The 24,080-nt window shown below is 40.5% G+C and overlaps 1 protein-coding gene and 1 pseudogene across 1 annotated transcript in view; both read left to right on the forward strand.

Moving 5' to 3' along the window:
• Positions 1-3,800: 3,800 nt before the first annotated feature.
• The window catches only part of RPL15 (ribosomal protein L15), a 137,755-nt gene continuing 117,475 nt past the window's right edge, over positions 3,801-24,080 (forward strand). The window contains exons 1-2 of the mRNA XM_044066873.1: positions 3,801-3,823; positions 6,908-7,089. Of these exons, the coding sequence (XP_043922808.1) occupies positions 6,918-7,089 (172 nt within the window). The 5' untranslated portion in view covers positions 3,801-3,823; positions 6,908-6,917. The remainder of the gene's footprint in view (positions 3,824-6,907; positions 7,090-24,080) is intronic.
• On the forward strand, positions 21,467-21,624 carry LOC122799033 (annotated as a pseudogene).

Consider the following 24,080-nt stretch of genomic DNA (forward strand, 5'->3'; position numbering starts at 1 on the left):
TATAAAATGGGACTATCTTAATGGGTGACCCTAACAAAATAATCTTAACAAGTAATCCTACCCATCCTTAACTAAAAATAAAACCTTGTTGACAAGATTAAATTAAATTAAAAGAAATTTATTTTTCATCCTACCTGAACCAGATGAGACTCAGTTTCCCCTTTTCGTTCAAAAACCGTCCCTCAGATAGGGATCAGAGAGCAGCCGGCCTCTTTTCAACGACAAATCAGTCGGAGGGCTTTCAGTCTAGGGAATCTTAAGATGAGAAACCCTCACCTGCACAGGTTTTTCGGTCTCTCTGTCGGTCTGATCCATATCTTCGTAGAGGTTTCCGGTCCGAAGGACCAAAATGTCAGAAGAAAAAATTCAAATGAGTCGCATCTGTCTCAGGTGATGAATTTTCCTTTATTAGCAGCTAACCAGATTACACAGCATGTTGGCCAAGATGTCCGGTCTGGACTGATCAACTTGTTTATTGACATCAACTTTTATACTGCAAGCAAAACAACTTTTTGTTACATTTCTGACCATTGACAGTTGGCTGTGAAAAACATATAAAAAAAACATGTTTATCACAAATTACCTTAAACCCACAGTTAGTACAGAATGTTCAAGAAGTACAGAATGTTCAATTCAACAACGGTAGCTCAAATTTTCCAGGACACACAGCCTGCCCCAGTAAATTAACTCTTATTCGGCTGTGCGTCCTTATCCCAGGCCTCACTGAGCTACAACCAAATCTCCCCACTCCGAAATGCAGAAAACAGATACCATTCAGGCTCACAAGCAATGCTGCACCTTGTTCACAGATAAGGCCCATCCCTGATAGGCATATCCCAACAAATAACATGTTCACTTTGCAAGAACAGGAAAAAGACAAATAACAGTATGTTTTTAAAACTTTTTCTCTTAACAGGATGATACTGTAGGGGTGCTCCAGAGGTTACTCATGTTGGTTAATACCAGGTCCAAGATATTATCACCTCTTGTGGGGGTATCAACTAGCTGTTCCAAGGCATCTGCATTGATAAAATCGAGGAATCTCTGGGAATTTGCACTCTGGCATGAGTAGTTTTTCCAGTCTATGGTTGGGTAGTTAAAGTCACCCAGGATCGACTTGAAGAGGTCCAGATAGGTGAGTGGGCATCTTGAATCAAATTTGGGGGCCTGTAGTTAGCTATGATTTGAATAGGGGTCTTGCCAGTGGTTAACTGCACCTGGAGTGGCTCCTATGCATCATACTCTTTGATCAGCCTGGAGGTGTGTGCGTCTTTAATATATATTGAAACTCCACCTCCTTTGGCTTTGCTGCCCACAGTTTGGGGTCTGAATGTATGATAGGATGAGTAACCAGTTAAGGCTGGGGTGCTCTCCGCAGTTTTGAACCAGGTTTCTGTGACTGCACAAATGTCAGCATCTTCTAGAGTTAAGAATGCTTGCAATGAATGCAGTTTCATGTTTAGACTCCTAGTGTTTAGCAGCATGACCTTTAATTTGCATTTTGTTTACATTTTTATGTTATTTTTTTCAACCTCAGGACTTTTCCTAAAAAGGGCACTATGGGGGAGGCAAGGGCCTTTGCCAGAAGCTGGAAGCCCAAGTGAGACAGATGCAGGCCATCTCTATCAAAGCATCGTGGTCTGTTAATCATATCTTCCCAGGCTGTCAGGTACTGAATCCCCCTGGAATAACACCAGAAACTAAGACAATTGTTAAAGTTAATCATATTCTGTTTGTATTGAGGCATTATTCTGGGTGACTGTAGAATGCTGCTTAAGGCTAGGGACATACCTGCCTGAGACACATATTCTGCAAGTTCAACCATGTCTCTCTTCATATAGTCCAGGGAGGTACATCTCAAGTCATTCACCCCAACATGGACTTTGACAGAGTCATAACAGTACCTGTTGTTGAGACTTGAGTGCTTGTGTGATATTGTGGATTCTGGCACCTGACAGACAACTAACCGTGACTTTCTCCTTATCCAGCCTGGTGAGAGGCACATCTGTGTGCCTCACAATGGAGTCTCCTATGACTAATATGTTGGGTTTATAGTTAGGCCTTTGTGGTTGCGAGACACAGGTGTGTGGTATGTGGTGCGGATGGTTGTGGAGTTCACGTGTGTGTTTGCCTCTAAGGTCTCCTTTGTTTGGGTTTGTTTTTGTTGAGAACCTCCAGATATGTGGGTATATGTTGTGTAGTTGTGGGTGGTGTTTGAGATGTAGTGATTGTGTTGATAACCTTCTCAGTGCCAGATATACTGACTTCTGAGGGGGAGGGCATAGACTCTAGGTTCTTAATCTAATTGCATCGCTCACAAATTCTGTTCCTAGGTGGTAATAGCAGATGGTTGTCTGTGTACATGAGGCAGTTGCTACACTGTCTCAGGATGCCCATATCAACCAAGCTGGCAGGAGACACCATAGGAAATTATCCATCCATATTTGTCAGAATCTGAGGGAGAAAGGCCAGGGAGAGCCAAGGGGTAGGCCTAAAGTCCAAGTGTTTAGATCAAAACTAAGAGGCTTAGACTAACACAATGGATGGATAATTTCCTATGGTGTCTCCTGCCAGCTTGGTTGACTTTAGGCCTACCCCTTGGCTCTCCCTGGCCTCTCTCCCTCAGATTTTGACAAATATGGATGGATAGAATAACACAATTCAAACAGGCTAAAAACAAGCAGTAATAAATGCAGCAGAAAAGATGAAATTGAACACTTTAGAGAACAAATAGCCAAAAAGCAAGATGAAGTAATAGAGTAGGAGGAAACACACATACTGTAAAAGCAGCTGAATAAAGTTTTGATGAATCTATATTTCCAGCCTTGTCATAACTGTTGGTGAAGATTTGCATCCCTGGTATTAGCCAGCCAGTTTAATTTCTGATGGTACAAGAGATCCTGGATCACCGGTTCCCTAATAGCACATTTGAGGAGGTACAAAAGACCCAGGATCACCGGGATAAAGGGGAACAAAAGCCCCAAATCAGAGACAATGTTTAAAGGTAACTTTACTTCATTTAAAAGTTAACAGACAATATGTTTGCATCAACATGCATTTTCTGCACAATAAGAAATATAGAACTCTAATGCCTGCTTTGAGAGGACATGCAGGTGGTTAGTGTGACAGAGCAAGATGCAGAGGACAGGAAGAAATGGAAACAGTTGATCTGCTGTGGCGACCCCTAACGGGAGCAGCCGAAAGAAGAAGAATGCCTGCTTTCACTGACCGACACAGTAACACTTGATGATTTACTGGAAAATCAAGAGATACAGAACCATAGCTCTTAACCTTCCATCTCCAAAATGAGGGGCATTTCCTTTTATAATGTGGAATAAACGAGAAAAATGTGGAACACTTACTGACAACTTCATCTAGGAAGAACACAGGATGGTCAAAATGTGCTATTTTTGCTTTTAAAAAGTTAGTTTGATAAATTAATATGATTCAGTTATCTTATAGATATCAATTTAAAAAATCATAGCACTGAATTGTAACAGGCGATTTCAACGTGGAACTTCGAAGAACACAATATGAGCTTTTTAAGACCCCAAAAGAAGAACGTTCTTCATAATTAGGTAGGCTTAAGCTGTATGAATTTATAGCTTTTATTCCGCAAATTTAGAAGCATTACGAAAAATGAAATACAGCTGACAGGTACACTACAAGCAATGTAAACACCGGCAGCTTTTACTTGTTCACAAACTTTTACTTAAGGACTACGTTTCCCAACAGCACTGAGTTGCTACCGGATGCTAAAGCGCTTAGTCTTTAAAGCATTCTGGGAAAATAACCTCTTCCTTTCTTAATGGTGCGCCATCATGTAAGAAACCCTTATTTAGTTGTCTAGTGAAATTAATCCAACTAAATCAGTGACTTGACTAAGTTGTTAATTAATACTTGTATGAAATACTTGTACATAATAGTTTCACAGTACTACTGCGTTCTTTATTTATTGAAAAGTATGATTGGAGAAAGCCGTTGTGCATTAAATTATTTTATTTACAGATTGTTGAGTTGCAATTATAGAGTTAGTAGACTGAAATGTGTACACGTGTGTTACTGAACTGGCATTGGGGGCAGCGTAAGTTGGATAATATAACTAGATGTTTGGCTGGCTGTCGTGTGTGTGTGTGTATATATATACACACATCTGTTTATGGAAGAATTATTAATGGTTAGTGGAACCCGGCCGCATTGGGATGCTTGTAATAAGGTAGCACCCATGGCCTTCTTGGCGTTCGAACTAGCCGGCATACTGTCGGTGGTATACAGGCTGTGGTGAATTTCGTAGTACGTCCCGCTGTTGCCGGACAGGACTTGGTAGACTAAATAATACTATTCTCACAGATTTAAAAAAAAAAAAAAGTAACGTGAACATTTTTTTCTCAAGTGCACTGTTTTAAATCGGGGACCAAACATGCCGTTTAGGCTGTGCAATAAACACTGCCGTGGTTTATTTTGTCGCAGCAAAAGTGTTTAAGTTTCTTTTAATATAATAGTATACATTGTTGATAGTATGATTCAATTTCAGCGGCATAACGCTTCGCGAAATGTATGACTGCTCTCGCTTTGTTGCCCTTTATAGGTCTTCATATATTTAAAAACATATATTTGATGTACATTTGAGAAGAGTGGTAAAATTGCTAGAGTAACCGTGCGCTATTTGAATGCCACTGACATAGGGACTGACCATTCAATTCATGATTGTGGAAGCCTACCTTTGTCAACATGTAGCTTTCGTGTACGACATGGTGTTCCTATGGAATACACCACACTCTGGTCAGCTTTAATGTGTTATGTAGAATCTTCCCAGCTTCCATTAGTGTTGTCTGTTGTAACAACGTGCTGTCCCACACAGTACTCCATAATGTTATATACGATTGTTATGGAATTGCTTTGGGTATTTCTCCCGGGTAGGTAATTTGCTTTTGGGCCCCAAATCTCATAGCATTGTTTAGCTTCAATATGTTTCCTAGTTCCAAGTCAGCACCCCCACCCCACGTATTGACTAAGGTGTAATTAAATGTGTTTTGCATCGTGTTTGAGCATCCTGAAAAACTGAACACTAGTGGATTTATCCAAAGAATCTATTTCGGCCTCAGCCCAGTAGGTGTCACATTGCAAAGACGTAGTTAAAAGTAGAAATATGTATTTTACATTGAGCTGCATGCTAAATGGAGCGCTAACAAGTGATTTGCTAAGAAATATTGGGATAGGGTGAAGGTGGTTGTGACTGTCATATGCCACAATTGTAAAATGCATATCTGGCAACATCATTGCTTTTATTCTTGAGCCTTTGTACTGACCTATTTCTCAGATAATAGGCTTACCTATGAGAAGTCAATGCGCACTTCTTTGACTTGATGGGTTTCGAAATAAGAATATCGAAACTGAGTTGAAAATGCTAAAAACATTTTAGGAGACCAAGCCCCCTTGCTTCCCCACATGATGGGCTCCAGGGTCGCATCACAGTGGAGAAAAGGGGACTCCCCTAAAGAACTTGTGCAGTACAACACACAGCAGTGGAACACTCATTGTGGCATTAAATGTTCAAACTGGAACACACACAGAGCTTTTTGTTTACCTGTAGCGCAGCCCGGATGTCTTAAAGGAAAATTGTAAACTTGCACGCATTTTTATGTTGCTGTGGACTTTACGACTTTGTCCTCTTGACACACTCTTCTGGGAAGTTTTGTTTTTAATACTGCAGGTGGTAGTTTAAGCATACATGTAAATGCTGTTTTTCTGCAGTGCTTGAAATGTCAAAGAGTTTATCTGCTGAGTGAGGGAACTGGTTCAGGTACACCTCTCTTCTGTAAACAAGGTCAAGAGAAAATTGCATTTGCTTTACCATCTGTTAGACATTTAAAATACATTGAGGCTCAGCGCAGTATTGACAGAACCAAATTTGAAAAACTGAAATATAATTGGTAACAGAGTAAATATGTATATGTAGGGCAGACTTCTATTTACACTCTTTCATGACTGTTCTAAAAAAGAGTAGTTAAACTTGAATATGATTCGTAGTCTACGTAGTTTGAAATTCATGATCTTTCTGAAGTGGCGAGTAGTTTATGCATCCCTTACTTAGTATTGGGGAGTATCCTGATTACATTAGGAATGTAGCATTCTCTACCTTGCTTCTGAAAGTTTTCCTCAAAGTTTTTTTGTTTCTCGTTCTGTCTTTAAAGCTATTTTTATTTGGTAGACCATCTGAACTGCTTTGATAGAAATGTTTTAAAGCCTGCATAGACGGTTCTTTGTTTTTTGCCTCTGTCATTGGTGGTGGTAGAACTTGTGTACTTGTTTGGTACAATAGTTAATACTCATATCAAAGGAATGCCATAGAACTAAGGATATACACCTGGGTGAGTTCTGACTGAGCTTTAACCCAGTAAGTTTTCACCCTTTTGTTGATAATTGTTAACTTAGTTAAGTGATGTAAAAGTATTCTCTTTAAACTATATTCTTTTATTTTAACAAGCAAGTATTTAATACATGTGGTTGTAATGAGTTTGCGCATTGTGTGATTTTATTTTTTTTGGGGGGGGTATTGTCTTTGGTGTACTGAATTAATCTATGGTAAGTAGATTGTGTTTTAGGCAACTTTTTCCTTACTATTCCATAGTGCATGTGTTTCTGGTAGTAAGGAGCTAAGGCAGTGCTGCAGAATTTCTTTATATTGTACAGGCTTGGGTACTTGAATGTATGACTAATCACAACTAATTCCCTGACCAAAAGTGTATGATTAGTAGTGGGACAGGAATATTAACTAATGTGGGATTGTTTCTGTAAAAGAAATAGTGGGATTTAAACAGAAAAAAAAATGATTACTAAATTGAGAATGGCTGGGCCGTACATTTGATGATCAATAGCGTTATTTATATTTTTTGTTTATATACAGATAAACTAAGATGGGTGCCTACAAGTATATGCAGGAGCTGTGGAGGAAGAAGCAGTCAGATGTTTTGCGTTTTTTGCTGCGTGTCCGATGCTGGCAGTACCGTCAGTTGTCATCCCTCCATCGTGCTCCAAGACCAACTAGGCCTGATAAAGCTCGTAGACTTGGATACAAGGCCAAGCAGGGTAGGTGAATTGTTTTGCTTGCGATAGTTCCTTCTTTGTCAAGTGTTCCCTGATACTGCTCTCTTGTTTTGATCTGTTTTTTGCTTTTGGAGGATTGAATTTTGTGGAAACTTTTCAGTGTACTAAGTTTTAATGGGTGACTGTGAGAGAATGTGTAAAATAGTGCATTTGCAGGGAACCCATGGTGAGGGGTGCTTCCAGCTTGGTTCTGAACTTCTGTGCTGTAGGAAGTGCAGTGTAACTGTGGTGGGTCATAGGAGGCTTGGCTGCTTTTTTCAAAAATGTACACTAAAGCTGATCATTTTTATCTGTCAAGATGACGTGTATATTACACATTTTTGTGTATAGATGTGGTTGCTTAGACTTGATGTGTAATGGAGATTATAGTGGCAAGAAAACTAGTGTTTGGGAGAAAGTTCAACTGGGCACAAAAACATGTCTTAATTGAATATAATGGGGTGGGTGTAGTCAGTTTTTTATTTACAATTTCATTAGTTTTGTAAACACATGTGCATCCAGAGCAGTCCCCCTCCGTATATTTGACTTTAGTGAATGTCTGAGCATGAAGATTTTGTTTACATGTGAAATAGTCTAGTCAAAACTTGACCTACCTGAACACCAAAGCTTTTACCAGGGTAAGTAAACACTTGCCCAAACTTAATACACACCAAGATAATTACAACCCCCTCCCACCCTGTATGTACCAACTCCAGGATCTCCACTACAGTGGAAAAAAGGCATGCCGGACAAGAGTTCACTTACCCAAGCTTTCCCAGGGTATGTCCAGTTTCTGTATTTTCAGTCTTATGAAAATGTCTTTTTTTTTTTTTTTAAGTAGGTCTGCATATATGTATGTGTACGTACATTTGTGTCTATATAAATGCAAATGTGTATTTACATACGTGTTGAAACATTTTATGTACTTAATGTTATAAACAGTATACAGATATGCTAGAAATGTAGTATGGGTTGTTTTGGATGTCTCTTTCTTGATTGCGTGTCAGAAGAGTGAAAATCTTGTTCTTTGAAAAAAGTGGCTGGCTTTCAAATGTCTTCCCCCTTGTGAGCAAGCTGGTTGCATTCTTGAACTGATTAACTTCAAGGTCACTGCATTTGATGGTCTTATTGCTGCAGCCTCATTTGAGTGTTGTGCTTTTCAGATAAATGCAGGTTGTCATGCTTTTAGTTGCCATGCAGCTCTTTCAACAATGCAGTTTGTGCTTGCTTCAGAACAAGTTTGTGTATTGACATTGATAACTTGGGTGGGCTAGTGAAAGAACCTTTTTCAGTCACAGCCCTGGCCGATAAGGGCAACAGTTCAGTGCACCAGGTATTGATTACCCTAGTAAGCAAAGCAAACTTTTTACAGTACAGGTAAAGCCACATTTACATTTATAAAGAAATATTTTGAGCAGACACATTTACAATGCTGACATGCAGTTTTGCAAATAATATTTTGAATACATGAATGTGCAAAAGTATGGCATGAACGTCTTCAATCAATAGTGGATGTATTGTTTCCACATTTCCCATTTTTTTTTCCTATGTAGTTTGCTCCTACGCTTTTCTTGTTTGTCTTTCGGCTTTTCCCGGTTGGGGTCGCCACAGCAGAACTCCGGTCCGCTAATGACTGGCAGTTGGTTTTTAAAGATCTTAATTCCAGTTTTCATATATTCACTGCTTCTAATATGCCTGGATTAGTTTTTGATTTCCACTTTCTTGTAATTGCTTTTTTGCAGCCTCCATAATTGGACACAGCAAGGCCTTACTATGTCTAAGCAATTTTGATTGTCAACTCAGAAAAAGTCTGCGTCATCACACCAATCTGCCCACCCAGCATCTCCAACAGTGTGTCCCGCTAAAGTCTACCAACTCCCAGCAGTCCCAGAAAATATATTCCCAATTACCTCTTATTCCCTGTCACACCTCCAACATTTGCTGTGTACCCGAGGAAAAATTCCATGGAGTCTGGTATAAAAACATATATGTAAACATTTCCAAGCAAAAATCCTAAATCTTCTAGATTTTGTTGCATATTTGGGAGACTTGTGTATATCCCCCCATTGAGTTTACTTGTGGTATAAAATGTCCTTGGAAATATTTCCAAGCAAAAATCCAAAGTCTTTTTGTTGTATATTTGGGAAACATACCTGTATCCTCCCATTTGTTTTAGTGAATTGCTTGTCCAGTCTCTCCACAATCCTTTCCAACCACCTCTGATTCTTAATTATGTAATACTGTGTATGCTGTACGCATTCCTTTTTTTATTGGCAGCTTCTCTTCTAGATTCTACTAACAGTTCCACCAGTGCTGGTCTTTCATTTAGGACCTCCCTATTTCTCTCTTGCTAGTTAGTATAGGTAATCTCTAACCTGCCATCCAAATCTCTTGGCGTCTTCCCATTCTGTCACCTTTCCCTCTCTAGTTATTTGCTCCCTGTACTGTGGTTCCTTTGCCAGTTTTCTCCATTAAATTCCAGCCCCCTGTTGTCTATACCCCTAATTGCAGTCATCCCTATCGGCAGAATTTCCTTTCTCCATTCCTGTTTGCTTACTTCTTGGGATACTTTCTGCATCCATAATCAGTAAGATTACAAAATCCTAGTGTTTCCTTGCTTCTTGAGCCCCTAGGTTTATCATCCTTTTTCCACTTTGAATTATAGTTTTTCTGCTTGTGCTGTGTATAGGAGCCTTGTCTGTGCAGCTCTGAAATACCCCTTCAAATCAGGTAACCCCAGTCTGCCCTCTTTTAGCTGGAAGAATCAGCTTATCTCACTTGACTCTGGTCTTCCCCCTCCCAGATACTCCTTCAGGTCTTTAATTGCCATCAGCAACTTCTCTTTTGGTTGATAAACATATGCCTGACCTGTGTAAAAGACTACTTTTGGCTGCTCCCATTAGGGGTCGCCACAACAGATTATCAGTTTCCATTTCTTCCTGTCCTCTGCATCTTGCTGTGTCCCACCAACCACCTGCATGTCCTCTCGCCACATCCATAAGCCTTATCTTAGGCTTTCCTCTTTTCCTGTGACCTTGCAGCTTCATCCTTAGCATCTTTTTCCCAGTATACTCTGCATCCCTCCTCAGCACATTTCCAAACCAACGTAATCTTGCCTCTTTGGCTGTCTCCAAACCTTCTGACCTGGGCTGACTCTGTAATATACTTATTCCTAATCCTGTCCACCCTAGTCACACCCAATGCAAATCTTAAAACATCTTTTAACTCGGCCACGTCCAGCTCTGACTCCTGCCTTTTTGTCAGTGCCACTGTCTCCAACCCAAATAACATAGCTGGTCTCCGTATCCTCTTGTGTAGACCTTCCCTTTCACTCTTACTGATACTAGTCTGTCACAAATCACTCCTGACATCTCCACTCACTCGAGACTAATGGGACTAAAAACATTTTACTACTTGTATGTTCTAGCCATATAGCAAAGCTTCTGTTTTTCTCAGCTTTTATACTATTTTGCCACATATTCCTAGCTGCCACATTAGAATCATTTTTAATCCATATTCCTAAATACTTCATTTTTATCATGTCTCCATAAATATGGATATTGCTGAGCCGATTCTTATGTGGGTACATAATTCATCGCTATTGCCTTTGTTTTAGCTTCATTAATTTTGTATCCCAAAAGATTTGTAACTTGTCTTAAAATGTTCAGAATACTGTAATATCTGTTTTGTTGCAGATAAAAAAATATCTGCAAAAAGAGCCAGATGCTTTTCTTGACTACCATACCAATTGTATCTTTGAATTTGAGTCCCTTATTTTCTTTGCCAAGGGGAAGGACAGCACCCCTGCCTAGTTCCTCTGCCCAGGCAGAAATTCAGGGAGGACCTTACCCACTTTAATTTTCATCTTTGATCCCTCTGTCTTCCTAATCGGCCTTGTATATTTTTTTTTTCAGTAAATACAAATGCTTCCATTGCCCTGCTGGTAAGGTCCCAGTGTAATCTATCAAATGCTTTCTCTGCATTAAGATGCACCACCAAGAAGGGTATTTCTTACATTCTGCTCCCATCTGGATCACCAGTGGTCTGTTGATGTGAAATATTTGCTTCCCTTCCACAAAACCATATTGATCCATATCAGTTTTAGCATTACTTTTGCTGCTGTTTTAGCCATTATAGACATGAACACTTTATAATTCATATTTTAGTATTGAAATGGATCGGTATGAAGCTGGATATGATGGATCTTTACCCTGTTTAGTATTGGTTTTTACTTCTTTCTTCTAGTATGTTGGCACTTCTCTTTAAAATACTGTTAAAACCTTTCATATTATATTCTTTAACTACTGATTTTTCAATTTTGTGCCAGTAACGATAGGCTCACTAAGCTTGGCAAATAGCCCTTTTCTACCTTGTTTGTGTAGTGTTATCAAAAAAACAATTGCTTAACAATCTTTCTAAACAAGTGTACATTGAGGTAATCCCTTATTTTCTGCTTGGTGTTCTGCAGTTGATCCTCTTGTTTTGCAAGGTTACCCCTGTACTGCAATACTTTTAAACATTTGTCAGTCCCTGTAAACATAAACAATTCTGGTTAACCATAGCTCCCTTTTTAAACTCCTTCCTTAAATTTATCCCACTTCTAGCTATATTCACCGAAGCTATTTCTCTCCTTGAATAGCTCCTGGATAATCTCCAGACCCATTTCTTAAATTCCTATTTTCAACAGATAGGTGGGGAAACCACCAATCTCATTTTTTTTCATTGCCCTGTATTTTTATTTTATTGGCGCATGATTGAAATACTTGAGTGTGTATCAAGACCTTCTTCAATTAAATGCACATGTTCGTGTGAAATGTAAATTCTGCCTAGCCCAGTTTTTATTTCTTGGGGAATGATATGCAAATTCACTCCAATTACTGAATGCACTTCTTCCATGCCAAATATTTAAATTTCTTCAAAAATCTACCCTCCTTTGTTATACTTTCCCTTCTGGGTCTCCCAGACACACATTCACTGCTGCAAATCTCCACCTGTAGGTAACATTCCTTACTGAAAACTATTCCCAGAATTTTCTTAAGCTTCATTGTAGCAGTTGAGCTTCATTGTAGCAGTTTTAGGTGAAGTAGAAATACATGCCAGTGTAATCCTCCTCTCTTGCCAGTAGCCCATTAGCAATACAAATCTGCCATTTTTTTATCCTATCACTATTGGAGCTCCTCTTGCAGTTAATACAAGCACTGCAGTTTTCCTTTGTCCCAGATATTCAGCAGAATAACCATCCTGAAAACCTTTCTGTATCAAATTCACATGTTCGGTTCTTAAGCGTCTCTTAAACATAGCTATTTGCACTCCACATTAATATAAATTTTGTATTTATCTGAGACCATTGACATTTAAAGATTACAGAAAGCATCATTGTGGGAAAGTTATTCCCATTTGTATAACCTCTTTTGATGTCTAGTTCCAGCTTTTGTTGGATGCATACAGTGTTTGGCAGGTTGAACTTTTATACAGTTTCTTTTCATATCCATTAGAACCTATGTCACGTCTTAAAACTTTGTTTTATTGGAAGCCCTCAAACAAACCCCCAAAAAAAAAAATACCAACACAAAACTGTGTACAAATACTGAAGTACCCTTCTTCAAATAGAAACTTCGTCATCTTTTGGCTATTCCCGTTTGGGGTGGAACAAATGTCCCATACTGACAGCCACACCCAAAGACTTGAGTTAATCTAAAAGAAAGGTTATCCATGCTAAGACGCATTGTGCAGCCTGTACTTGTATATATTCACTGGTTTTGTCTCTTCTTTACTCCCAGCTGGGAAAACCCTGGAGTGCTTTCAGAGAACATGATCTCCTAGCCAGTCCCCCCCCCCCCCCCCCATTCACTGTCAGCTGGACTGTAACCATTTTCTATCACTTTGTCTCCATGGAGACATGAGGGCCAGTTAGAGTTGCTACTAAGCATACATTCTTTTGCTAGAAACGGGCCTCATAATAGTATTTTTTATTTACTTGCTTTCGTGCTTTTTTTCTTTTACAGTGCACTGCATACATTTCTTAATGAACAAGAAAGAGAAGGGGGGGGAGGAAAAATCCTCATTACACTCGTAGCATGCAAAGAACCATATGCCATAAAATAGTACTGTTAAGAACAAAATCTTTACTTTACTTTCTCCCCTCTTCCCACCCCAAAGAATTTTTCCGAACATATAGAACATGCATTGGAGTCCCCCACAAGTCCAACATGTTCTGAAAAAATATTTCCAGATTTTCTTCTGTCATATTTCACAAATATAATTATTGCATTGCAATCCCAACCCTGTCTCTGCTTCATTTCTAATGTATTCTCAATTCTAGTCAACTCTAGTGCTCCCTTCTCCAACATTTTCTCCATTGAAACAGTGGAAAAGGTTCACATTTACTCTGGTTTTTATTACCAGAACAAGAAGAAGCAGAAACTGTTTTGTAGCTCACTTTTTATTGGACAAACTTTTGTATTTCTTCCTTAGCATGTATGTCCATCAAAAAATGATTTTCTTCCCTCCAGAGAAGAATACTTTGAACACAGCTGGGCACAGCAGTTTGAAATCTTACCATGAATTTACTCCTCTTCTGCCTGGTGGAAGTCTCACCATGCCTGGTGTAGCATTGAGTAGTAATTCTCCACAAACTGCTCTCTCCCACTTTTAGTACGACCGTTTTATCAGAATCTACTCCTGCTGGTAGGATTGTATCTTTACTGTTAAAGATCCAGGTTGCTTTCTTATAGCCAGGTTAGGAGCATACACTCATTGTGCCCTTTTCAACTAACAGCTCTTGCTGTCAAATACTAGTTCAGTTGTTTATTTGTGTTTTCATAAAATTAATGCAGTCTGTTCCTTCCAGCTTCTCTGGTATAGCTGAAAATCTCTGGTTTTACCTACGTGCTGTGACCTTTAATTCTGTTTTTTTTTTTTTTTTTTTTTAAAATATTCCTGAGCAATCTCCTATTCAGCCAGCCTTTTCATTTCAGCCTCTGATTTTTGCAGCTTTATCATCTCTTCTGAATGTTTGTTTAAAGCTTTTTCCATTTGTCCAGCCTTTTTGTTTGTGTTATACTCCATTGGTGTTTTATTTTAACTGGATCTGTGTTCGGTTGTCTTGTATCTTCCTGTAGGTTACATGAAATTGCGTCTGGAGGTTGCATTGATTTTTGCTGAACAGCTGCAGAACTTCCCCAGTTAGTGTTTTTTCCTCACTTTTTGTAGCTTTTTTTTTTTTTTTTTTTTTTCCGGGTACTCTATTTCTTCCTGGCATCCAGGCAGTACACTTAATAGCCAGTTACTGAAATCTACCTATAAACACACAAGCCTACTGGTCTCTGGGAGCGCTAGTCAAGCTGTTACTCTGCAACCATCTTGGAAGTCCCCATGTAAACTTTATGTATTTTAATATCTTCTCAAGATGAAGAATGATCAATTTCAACAATTGGCTAAGCTTCTGGTGTCATTCAAAGGGGATCCAGTGTCTGTTAGCCTGGGACGACATGCTCGACAAGCCTCGTTGCTTCGCAAGAGACAACTTGCACCTGTCACCCCTAGGCTTTCAAATACTGGCCAAGGCTCTTGCTGCCCCCATAGTGCCTTTTTTAGGTAAGGCTCAGAAGTCAAACCCACCTCCGTAAACCTCACAAATAAAAAAAAAAAAAAAAAAAAAAAAAAAAAGAGGGTTATGCTATTCAATGCCAGGAGTTCGTCTCAAAATGCACGCGCTCAAAGCACTCCTCAGTATGGAGAACGTTTCTTCTGTGCATTAACTGAAACCTGGTTCAAGGCTCCACAGAGCACCCCGGCACTACCGGGCTACAACTCGTACCACACATTTCGGCCACAGAACGTGGACCGAAACACGAAAGGGAGTGTGTCCATATTCATCAAGGATACCTACACCTCCAGGTTAGTGGCGCAGCATAATACCTCCGAGATCATCCATGTGCAGCTAACATCAGGCAAATCTGCAATGCAAATTATGGCCTGCTACGGATCACCCTCCATGACCCAGGACCACCACTCCGCCTTTCTGGAGACACTGGAAAACATGAAGGTCCTACCAAACACCCTGATATTGGGCAGTTTCAATTACCCTACCGTTAACTGGGAAAACAACTCCAGTACAAACTCCCAGGTCCAGCGCTTCCTGGAATTTATCAACTCAAATGCCCTGGATCAGCTGGTAAAATCCCAGAGGTGAAAAAATTGGACCTGGTCATCACCAACATGGGCGACAGGTGTTCCACACCGGAGGTCAACCAGTCACTGGTTAGATTAGACTATAAACTAATCACTCTGGGTGTCCACACCACCACCTCCAACCAAGGAAACCACAGTGAAAAACTTTTCTATAGCAAACGTCACCTTACTTAAGACAAGAGGTAAGTTTCACAGCCCCCACGCTAAAGGATGTCCAAGATGCAGGAGCCTTTACAAATGCACTCTGAGCACTTGCAAGGATGCATGGATCGTGCCATCCCTAGCAAAACAGACTCCACTTCCCTAAGAGAAGGAAACCAGTTTGGTGGACCCCTGCCATAAACAGGCTATACAATAGAAGGAGGAAACTAGTTCAGAAAAAAAGCAAATCCCAAGAAGGAAAGACCTCCCTTATCAGTAAGAAACTAAGGTCCCTCAAAATCATCAAAGGCTAACTTCGAAAGAAAAATAGCTAGCTAAGGGATTCGGAAGATGCCCACAAAGCCTTCTTTAGCTATGTCAAGAATCTAAGTGGCAGCTCACAGATATGCTGTGAGCTAGTGCAAAATAGCACAAAATATACTGAACCCACTGATATTGCCAACATCTTGGCAGATTCAGTGCAAACTTCACCCCCCTCTCATCCCCAAAAGGGCCCACAACAATACCAGAAAAGTGTAGTGTCCCAGAAATCAGACGCACAGGTGTAGTGTCCCAGAAATCAGACGCACAGGTGTAGTGTCCCAGAAATCAGACGCACAGGTGTAGTGTCCCAGAAATCAGACGCACAGGTGTAGTGTCCCAGAAATCAGACGCACAGGTGTAGTGTCCCAGAAATCAGACGCACAGGTGTAGTGTCCCAGAAATCAGACGCACAGGTGTAGTGTCCCAGAAATCAGACGCACAGGTGTAGTGTCCCAGAAATCAGGCAGCACAGGTGTAGTGTCCCAGAAATCAGACGCACAGGTGTAGTGTCCCAGAAATCAGACGCACAGGTGTAGTGTCCCAGAAATCAGACGCACAGGTGTAGTGTCCCAGAAATCAGACGCACAGGTGACAACAGCCCTTCCAAAAGCACAGCGTCAATGGGGCCAGATGGTGTCCCAGGCTGCGTCTTGCATGAACTACAGAACAAACTAACCCCCCACCTAAACACTCTGTTCAACCTCAGCCTCTCCACAGGCTGCGTGCCCATAGAATGGTGCACAGCAACTGTTCCGCTCCACAAAGGAGGGGGCCACAACTGACCCTGGTAACTGTCTCCCCATAAGCCTGACTATCCTAGTCTGCATCATGGAACTCATTAACAGACATTGGGGAACCTCCAAACACTTGACCCCGACCCTGTTCGGCTCATCCAGTTTGGGAAAAACAGAACGCCCACGAATTACCACATAGGTGGCAGCCCCCTTAATACAGAAGAGGTGTCTGGAGACCCAGGTAGATAGTAATCTCTCCTGCCAAAGTAGTTAGGAAATCTGATGTGGCCCATCTAATTACTAAAGGGTTTGCTTCTAGAAATAGAGGTTAGTGTCCTACTCGTCACTTATCAGACCCATCATAGAGTACAATGCCCCATTTGGGATGTACCTCACAAGACACTTCCAACAGCTGGAAAGACCACAAGTACCTCACCAAGAGGATTATTGGCCTCAAACATATGTCCTATGGAGCCTGACTGGAGAAAATTTCAGCTGTACTCAGTCGCATATAGTTTATTCAGAGGTGATCTCTGCCTGACTTACAAACCATGTCCAAATCGGAATTGATGGACATGCTCCACCTAAAGAAATCCAAGTCACTGCGAGCCACTTGCCCTAGTGAGCTAAACCTCACCACAACAATAAGTAGAACATGCTGGATGGATAGAGTCCTGTCACAGAGACTCCCCATGCTTTGGAACAAATTTCCTAACTACATTAGGCAGAGCCCCTCACTAACACTCAAGAGAAACCTTGAGTGCATGAATAACAGAAAATACAACCCTGGGATCACTTCATTGGCTCTGCTTGACAAAGGCTCAGTTAATCAATGGGGTGGCGAAAGCTGACCCACTCTGGCTAGGCTTATAAATGCCCTTGGGCAGATGGCCTACTACCTACCTATGAAATGTCTCCTTAAAAGTGGGTGGTGAAAATGGGCATTCGTTTTTTTTTTTTACGCCTCTTCAGGCTTCATGTTAGCAAGTCCTTTTTTGGCATGCCAACCATTTCCTACAGGTGAAAAGGGTGATCACTCCATTCCAAAGGTGAATCTATAGCTGATGCATTTTCTTAGAGCCAAACAAAATGCATATTGAGGAAGGCATGTTGACTGCAGCGTGAATTTTGCACACCAGTTATGTGCTTGAAGTTATTTCCTTTGCATAAAGGAATGGGTTAAGTATGAATGCATTCCCTAAGAAGGGACCCCACCCCCCTAGGTTTTTGATAAAAGTTCCTCCTTGCCTGAATTTCACAAATGACTGGTGCAAGCCTTGTGAAGGCCCTCTCGCCCATAGCTGTCTTAAATCTTGAGTCTAGGTAGAAAAAAGGATATACATAGCCCTCTGTGCATTACTGATATCGGGGGGGGGGTGCAATAGCTCTGCTTTATTCTTTCATATTTAAAGAGCTATTGGAACAGTAAGTAAAGATGGGTTGAATGGTCAAAGTAAAACAAGTCTGCAAATCAACATTTGTATTTATGGTGGAAGGTTACTAACCACCATATTCTATATTTGGAATTATGTTCCTTTCTAGAGTTTGGGGGGATAGTGCAGTTAAGTAGGATATTTTCTAGCATAACTTTGTGTAAAGGATAGTAAGGACCCAAGAGATCTGTTCAGTCACAATTAGGAGATGGCTTACATTTGTGCTTGTAAAGTTTCTTGTTTTTTGAGAATCTTTTGAGGTGTTCAAAATCATTGTGCTAGGTTTTTAAGGTGATGGATAAGTTTGTTTTGGGTCTCTTAATGAAGCTGTCATAATTTCAGTTGATGTTGTGGGTGTGTTGCTGTAAGTGTGAGGTTCAATGTGCACTCACTATAAACTAATTGGGGGAGGGAGCTCACTGGTGAGAGCATTTTCAATGGACATAGACCCAAGCTGAGTACTCCTGTTTGAAGGAGCCTTGGTTTGATGCATGCTCTTTGTAGACCTGGAATGATCTGTCTTGAAGGTAACTTTTAAACCATAATATTGTTTGTATTCTAAGTAGAGCCTGTTTAGTTTACGAAGGATGATATAACAGTTGACTGTTAGGTCCTGTCTGTAAAAGGTTCACCTGTTTTAAACTAGATTCATCCATACTGAAGATTTTAGGGTATTCATATTACTAAAGGAGTTTTGAAAAGTTTTAAGTGAGCAAAGGCTGGCTGTTGATCTAAAATCTCTTCACTCTTTGGCATGGTGTTTCTTAAGAGGGATTGACTGCTTGTTTGAACTTTTCCTCCTGAAAGTAATTGACAAGTTGCATGTTTGACAGTGGGGTTTCAGTGTAAGCAGTGCAAAGTGTTTAGGATGTTAAGTTGAAGAGCTGGCTCACTGATTTATATTGGAACTCGTGTTTAGTCATATTTTAGAATGTATATTTATGTAGTCAGTATGGCGTATGCCTAACTTATCCAGAATTGTAGCAAACAATTTTTGCCATGGATAGTTTAAATCATTTTTATTCCTTTTGTGTGTGATTGTTGTAATTCTTAACCTAAACTTTCTTGCATTATCTGCTATATACACACTGCTTCCTACCGATGTCATTCATTCTTGCTCACTTATTCCCATTTTGGAGGGCAGATTTGGCCCATTAAGCTTCCTTTTGGTGAGAGTCTGGCATTGGGGAGAAGGCTAGTGTTCTAGGCTGTATTGCAGTAGCTACTTGGGAGATGAGTGTGCACATTCCACCCACGTACTCCCAAGTCTGTGTGGGCTTTGCCTAATAGTGCAAGTCTACCCTGTCCTTTTCTGTGAGTGCTTGCTTATTTGATAGGCATAACTAATGTGCTAGAAGCTGCATCCCTCCCCCAGGATGGGTGAGCTGGTGCTGGCCATTAACACTCGCCCCTATCCAGCTCTTCAATTCCCTTTGCTGTTTGATCTTGGGTTGTAGTCTGGCCCACATTGTTGTAAGCTTATAGGACTGAAAGTTATTACACATTTAGGGTAATACTGTGGTTTATTGCCACCTACTGTAAGTCAGTTTTCCTTGGAGCCATCTGACAGTAAATTCGGAGCAAAAAGTGGTCTGAAGTTTCTTCTGGGAGTTAGTAAGAAATTATCTCTCTACAGTAAATGGTATTTGGAACTTTATTTAGCTTGAAGTAAATAGACACAATATGCACACAGTAGATATCTTGAAGTATTCGTGTTTATGATTTGACCTTTATCACCATGCTAGGTGATTCCAGGCAGAGAGATTAAAGCTCTTGTTTGTAAACCCAACTATCTGTTCAGTTGCTCTTGTTAGGTGTGACCGGTATGTTGGAAGTGTTTGAAGTCAGAAATGAGCTAGTTACCCTAACCGTGTCTATGAAGGGAGCTTTATGTTGTAATTTGATAATCCCGAAGTAGTGGTGAAGTCTTTTGAAGAAATGAGAAGCATACTGTAGATTTACAAAAGTCAAATAAGACAAGATTGTGTACTAACAATCTGATCTTGTTGTCTCTTATCTTATTTCTAATGGTTTGTTTAAAATAAAAAAAAAAAAAAAATGAAACTCAACAGTGGAAGGCTTGGCAGCTTTGACCTCTGCAGAGTCTAAGCAAAGAGTTGCATACCTGTCACTTTAGGAGGGCACAGTCATGTGCTTAACATACACACACTAATGTTTGACTCGAATTGCATAGAAAAAAGTTGAAATCGTATGGTGAGGTATACAATATGAACAGCTAAATGTGAAAAGTACAAGTAGAGAACAACCTGACTGAGTAAATTGCCTAGTTGGTCATTTAAAGCTGTAAAGATAGAAGTTATTTTACTGGGTTGTACTGGTCCATGGACCCTTTTCAGCCATGACCAAAGCAATTTGAACACTTTGTTCTCTGTAGGGGTCTTGGTGATGGGGCTGTAACCCCTGTGTAATCTCCTTCACTTCTGTGGGTGAGGGGGGCATCCTTTAGGGATTTTTATTTTCTGTGTTCTGTATGCTATCAGATGCAATTTGGCTGGCTTTCATATTTCAGCTAAGTAGTCTTGGAAAATTTCTGTTCTGTTTGGAGAATTCTGGTGCAAGTCTTGCCACATGAGTTAGTTAGCCTTCTTGATTTACATAACTTTGTAGCAAAATTGAGTTGTGAACACCAAGTAATGTACTTGTATGATGTGAACAATTCCTACCCCAGGAATCCCAGGATTAAACAATCACTGCTGCAGTAGCCAAAGGTATATGGGTTCCGTCATGTCTCTTGACATAACTGCTGGCAAGTTTAGTTGCTAAGCTCTTCAGAGATTTCCTGCTGCCTAGTAGAGCATTCCTGTGTGGACTTTGGAGGAGCAACTGTCCTAATGCTGTTCAGCTGCTGAGCATAAGTTGTCTTCTGGGAAAATCCTTCCACTTTAATTTTTTGTGACTGAAAACTTCCTGTAAGAAGTTTATATTTTGTCTAGGAACTCATTTTACTGCTGAGACACCTGTTTACTTTAAATGCGTGTATCACTTAATCTTACGACTGCTTTTTCAGTGGAGAAACTGATGGTTTATTATTTTGGGGCTGGGGTGTGTAAGTGCCTCGTACTATGCTTTTTTTGGAAAAATTACTTTTTTACAACTTTTTTTGTTGCTGACTTGCTATTAAACTTCCCTGTGAATAGGGCACCGTCTACTGCATAACATGGAACAGCCAGTTGTACCTTCTTCCAACCACAAAAATAAAAAGATTAAGCAGCTTTAATCTTTATCCATGTCATTGGTTGTAATTTGAAAATGTCTGCTTCATTGAAGATATCAGTGTTAACGACAATGGATAGCTCCTATAAGCAGTAGTTTTGTAGGCAAGTTTGGAGAAAAGTACTTGGGAGGTGGGCCCTCTTGGGACGTAGGTCCTGGTGCCTTTAGCCATAAGGTTTGAGTAGTCTTCTGTTGTGAGAAGGCTTGTGTACACGTGTATGTTCTTTAATGCACTATTGGGAGAATGTAAGATATTCCTCCTTCCCCTGTTAACTAAAAAAATTACTAGCAAGTGTCACTTGTATAGCTAGTTGCTTGAAGATGGTCTGAGTGATGGCAGTTGGAATAATTCATTGTTTCTAGTCTGCTCAACTCTGACCAAGAGTAACACTTGAGTGGATCTTTGATCTACTCATGCAGTTGCAGGTGTGAACATACTAGCAGTTACCTGATGTTCATGTATGATGCTGCACACATGGTGTCATGACTTTAGTTTTGGTAAGAAGTGATGTGTTTCTGAGCATACTCAGATGAGCTTGTATATCTTTTTCCTTAATGTCATGTACTTTAAGTGAAGCAGTGCCTGTCGTGCAGTGTTGAGCAGTTAAGTGGTGAAGTTTGAGATTTTGTCTTGGAATGCAGGGGTTTGTATAAAATTCATTATGTAAATTCTAAAGGGGCACGAGTGTGTGTGCATCAAAGGACCTGGTTAACCTTTTCAGCATACTAGAACTGATGGGGGTGTGAAATTAGGTTCCATGGGAATGTGGAAACATTTGATAGTGGTGAAAGGCAGAGGTATTCTACAGTAGATGCATGTAGGACTTAAAATCTTAGAACTTTGGTAAAACCGAGAAACTTGTGTAGTTACATTTGTGGTATCTTTGCCACAGTTTAATGTGTGATGCATTTATGCAAATGTCTTGCCAGTGATTCCAACGTGTTACAACAGATCTTGCATACAACTGGGCCGCTAAGCCATTTTCCTGGCTGAACTGTGTCCTCTGTTTAGGAAAACTAGAGCATAATTTAACCTTGGTAAAGGAGTGCAATAAGATGTGCATCATTCTACGTATTCTCAGTATGCTGGAACACTTTACAGGGGGAGATGGGGAAACCTACCAGCTCCCATGATCCCTTAATGGAATTCAGTCGTAAAGGAGCGTCTTGCACTTCTGTTAAGTTGGTGGTTTGAGTGAAGATTGTGATTTTTGGTTATTTACTGTTGGCTGGTCTTGGGGATGGTGGCTGGACTGTTGGACCCTGGTGGGTTCAGCCTTGTACCAAACTGCTTAACTTTGACCAAAATTAACATCCGGGTGGCTATTCTAGCTTTCCCAGGCAGTTTCAAGTGTGAAGGCACTAGTAGGTACTGGCCTTTCATGTATAATGCTGCACACAGTATGCTGGGTTTCTTAAATTTGGCCTTGGGATTCCTGGGTACCCAAGATTGAAAAGGGACTAACAGCGTTTGAGTTTAGTCTAGCACTTGTAAACATATATTCAGATTAAAAAATGCTGTTTCTAGGGTTTGTCAGCATGCTTCAACATATTTCTTAGTTTTACTGACCATGCCAAGGGTGTAAGGGCTTGCTGTATTGCAAAAATGCTTTTATTTGGTCATTTGTTTGACTATGACAGAATGGATAAATGGAGGATGTACTGCATACATCTAAATCATACCTCTCAACAGCTCCTTGTAAAAGTTTTTTTTCCTGACAAAGTACTGAGAATGTCTGTAGCATATTGAGTGGCATGTTTATAAGTAAAGCTCTGGGGGGTATGTAATGAGGGGTGGGGTCACATCATGAAAAGGAGCTTGCAAGTTGTAGCCACCTTGCTCAGTGTTACAACAGGTAGTGCGTGCACACCTTTTGTGCAGAAGACCATGGTTTTAGTTTCCACACCAGGTTGATAACTAACACTGTAATGCAGTAACATAAGAGGTGTTGCATTTGTGTAGCCTTTTCAATGAGAAATTGAGGTCCCGTTTGCTTGAGTTGGTTGTGGCTCCAGTGGATGTAAAAGGTCCTGCAGCTCCTATTGAAAAGAGATGGGAAATTCCCTGATATCCTGGCCAAGTTTCTTAGTAGTATAAATTCCACCTCTGGTCTCCCCCTTGAAGACAGGCTTCTAGCCTAGTGGGGGGACTAACCCAAAGTATGAATGAAAATGTTGCCGATGTAGGTTGATAGTTTGCCACATCTGCAGGTGGGTGCCTTTGCTGTGGCCCGAGCTAGTTCCTTGCACCACCTCTTTTTGGTTCCCACTGGTGTGTGGTCCCTAGAGCTATCTCAGACCTGCTGTTTTGCGTGTCCTTGACCCCTGTTGGTGTGCCTTTGGGCAGGGAATGACTCGCTCCTTAACCAGAAAGTTGTGGCCATTCATAGGTAATTGCTTGGTATGCTGAGGAATCCTTGTCAAAAGGGGCACAGACCTAACCATATGACTTACCAGTGACACTGGACTGGTGTAATTTATTGGCCTTTGTTCTGAGTATAGTGCAGGCTCTTGATCCTTTCAATATATCTGGTTCTGGTAAAAGGAATGTGAATGGACAGATGCCTGAATCAGATTCTGAGAAGTTTTACTTTAGGTAGTCCCCATGAAGGATTCTGTCTCTGGCTTAATTTCGGAATGAATCAGTTTGTGAGAAAATGGTCTCCCTTAAAGGGACAATCCCAGGGATTTTTTTGTTTTGATTCAGCCTTTGTTTACATTTCAGGTTTGCCTTTCTGAGCATGCTCACCTTTGGCTCAGGGGGGTAGGGTAAATGTGCCTACAGGAAGTTTCTAAGGTTTTAGCCAGATTCCAGCTCAAATTGCAGCTCTACTGACAACAGCTCTCCATGTGAGCTATTCATTAGTCTAACCTGTGCATTTTATCCATTGAGAAAAGTAGCCTTTCATGCATTTTACGATCAGACTGCTGCTGC

The sequence above is a fragment of the Protopterus annectens genome, chromosome 3.part1 (assembly GCF_019279795.1).
Source record: "Protopterus annectens isolate FY-2018-M chromosome 3.part1, PAN1.0, whole genome shotgun sequence".
In the NCBI taxonomy this organism is placed as follows: domain Eukaryota; kingdom Metazoa; phylum Chordata; order Ceratodontiformes; family Protopteridae; genus Protopterus; species Protopterus annectens.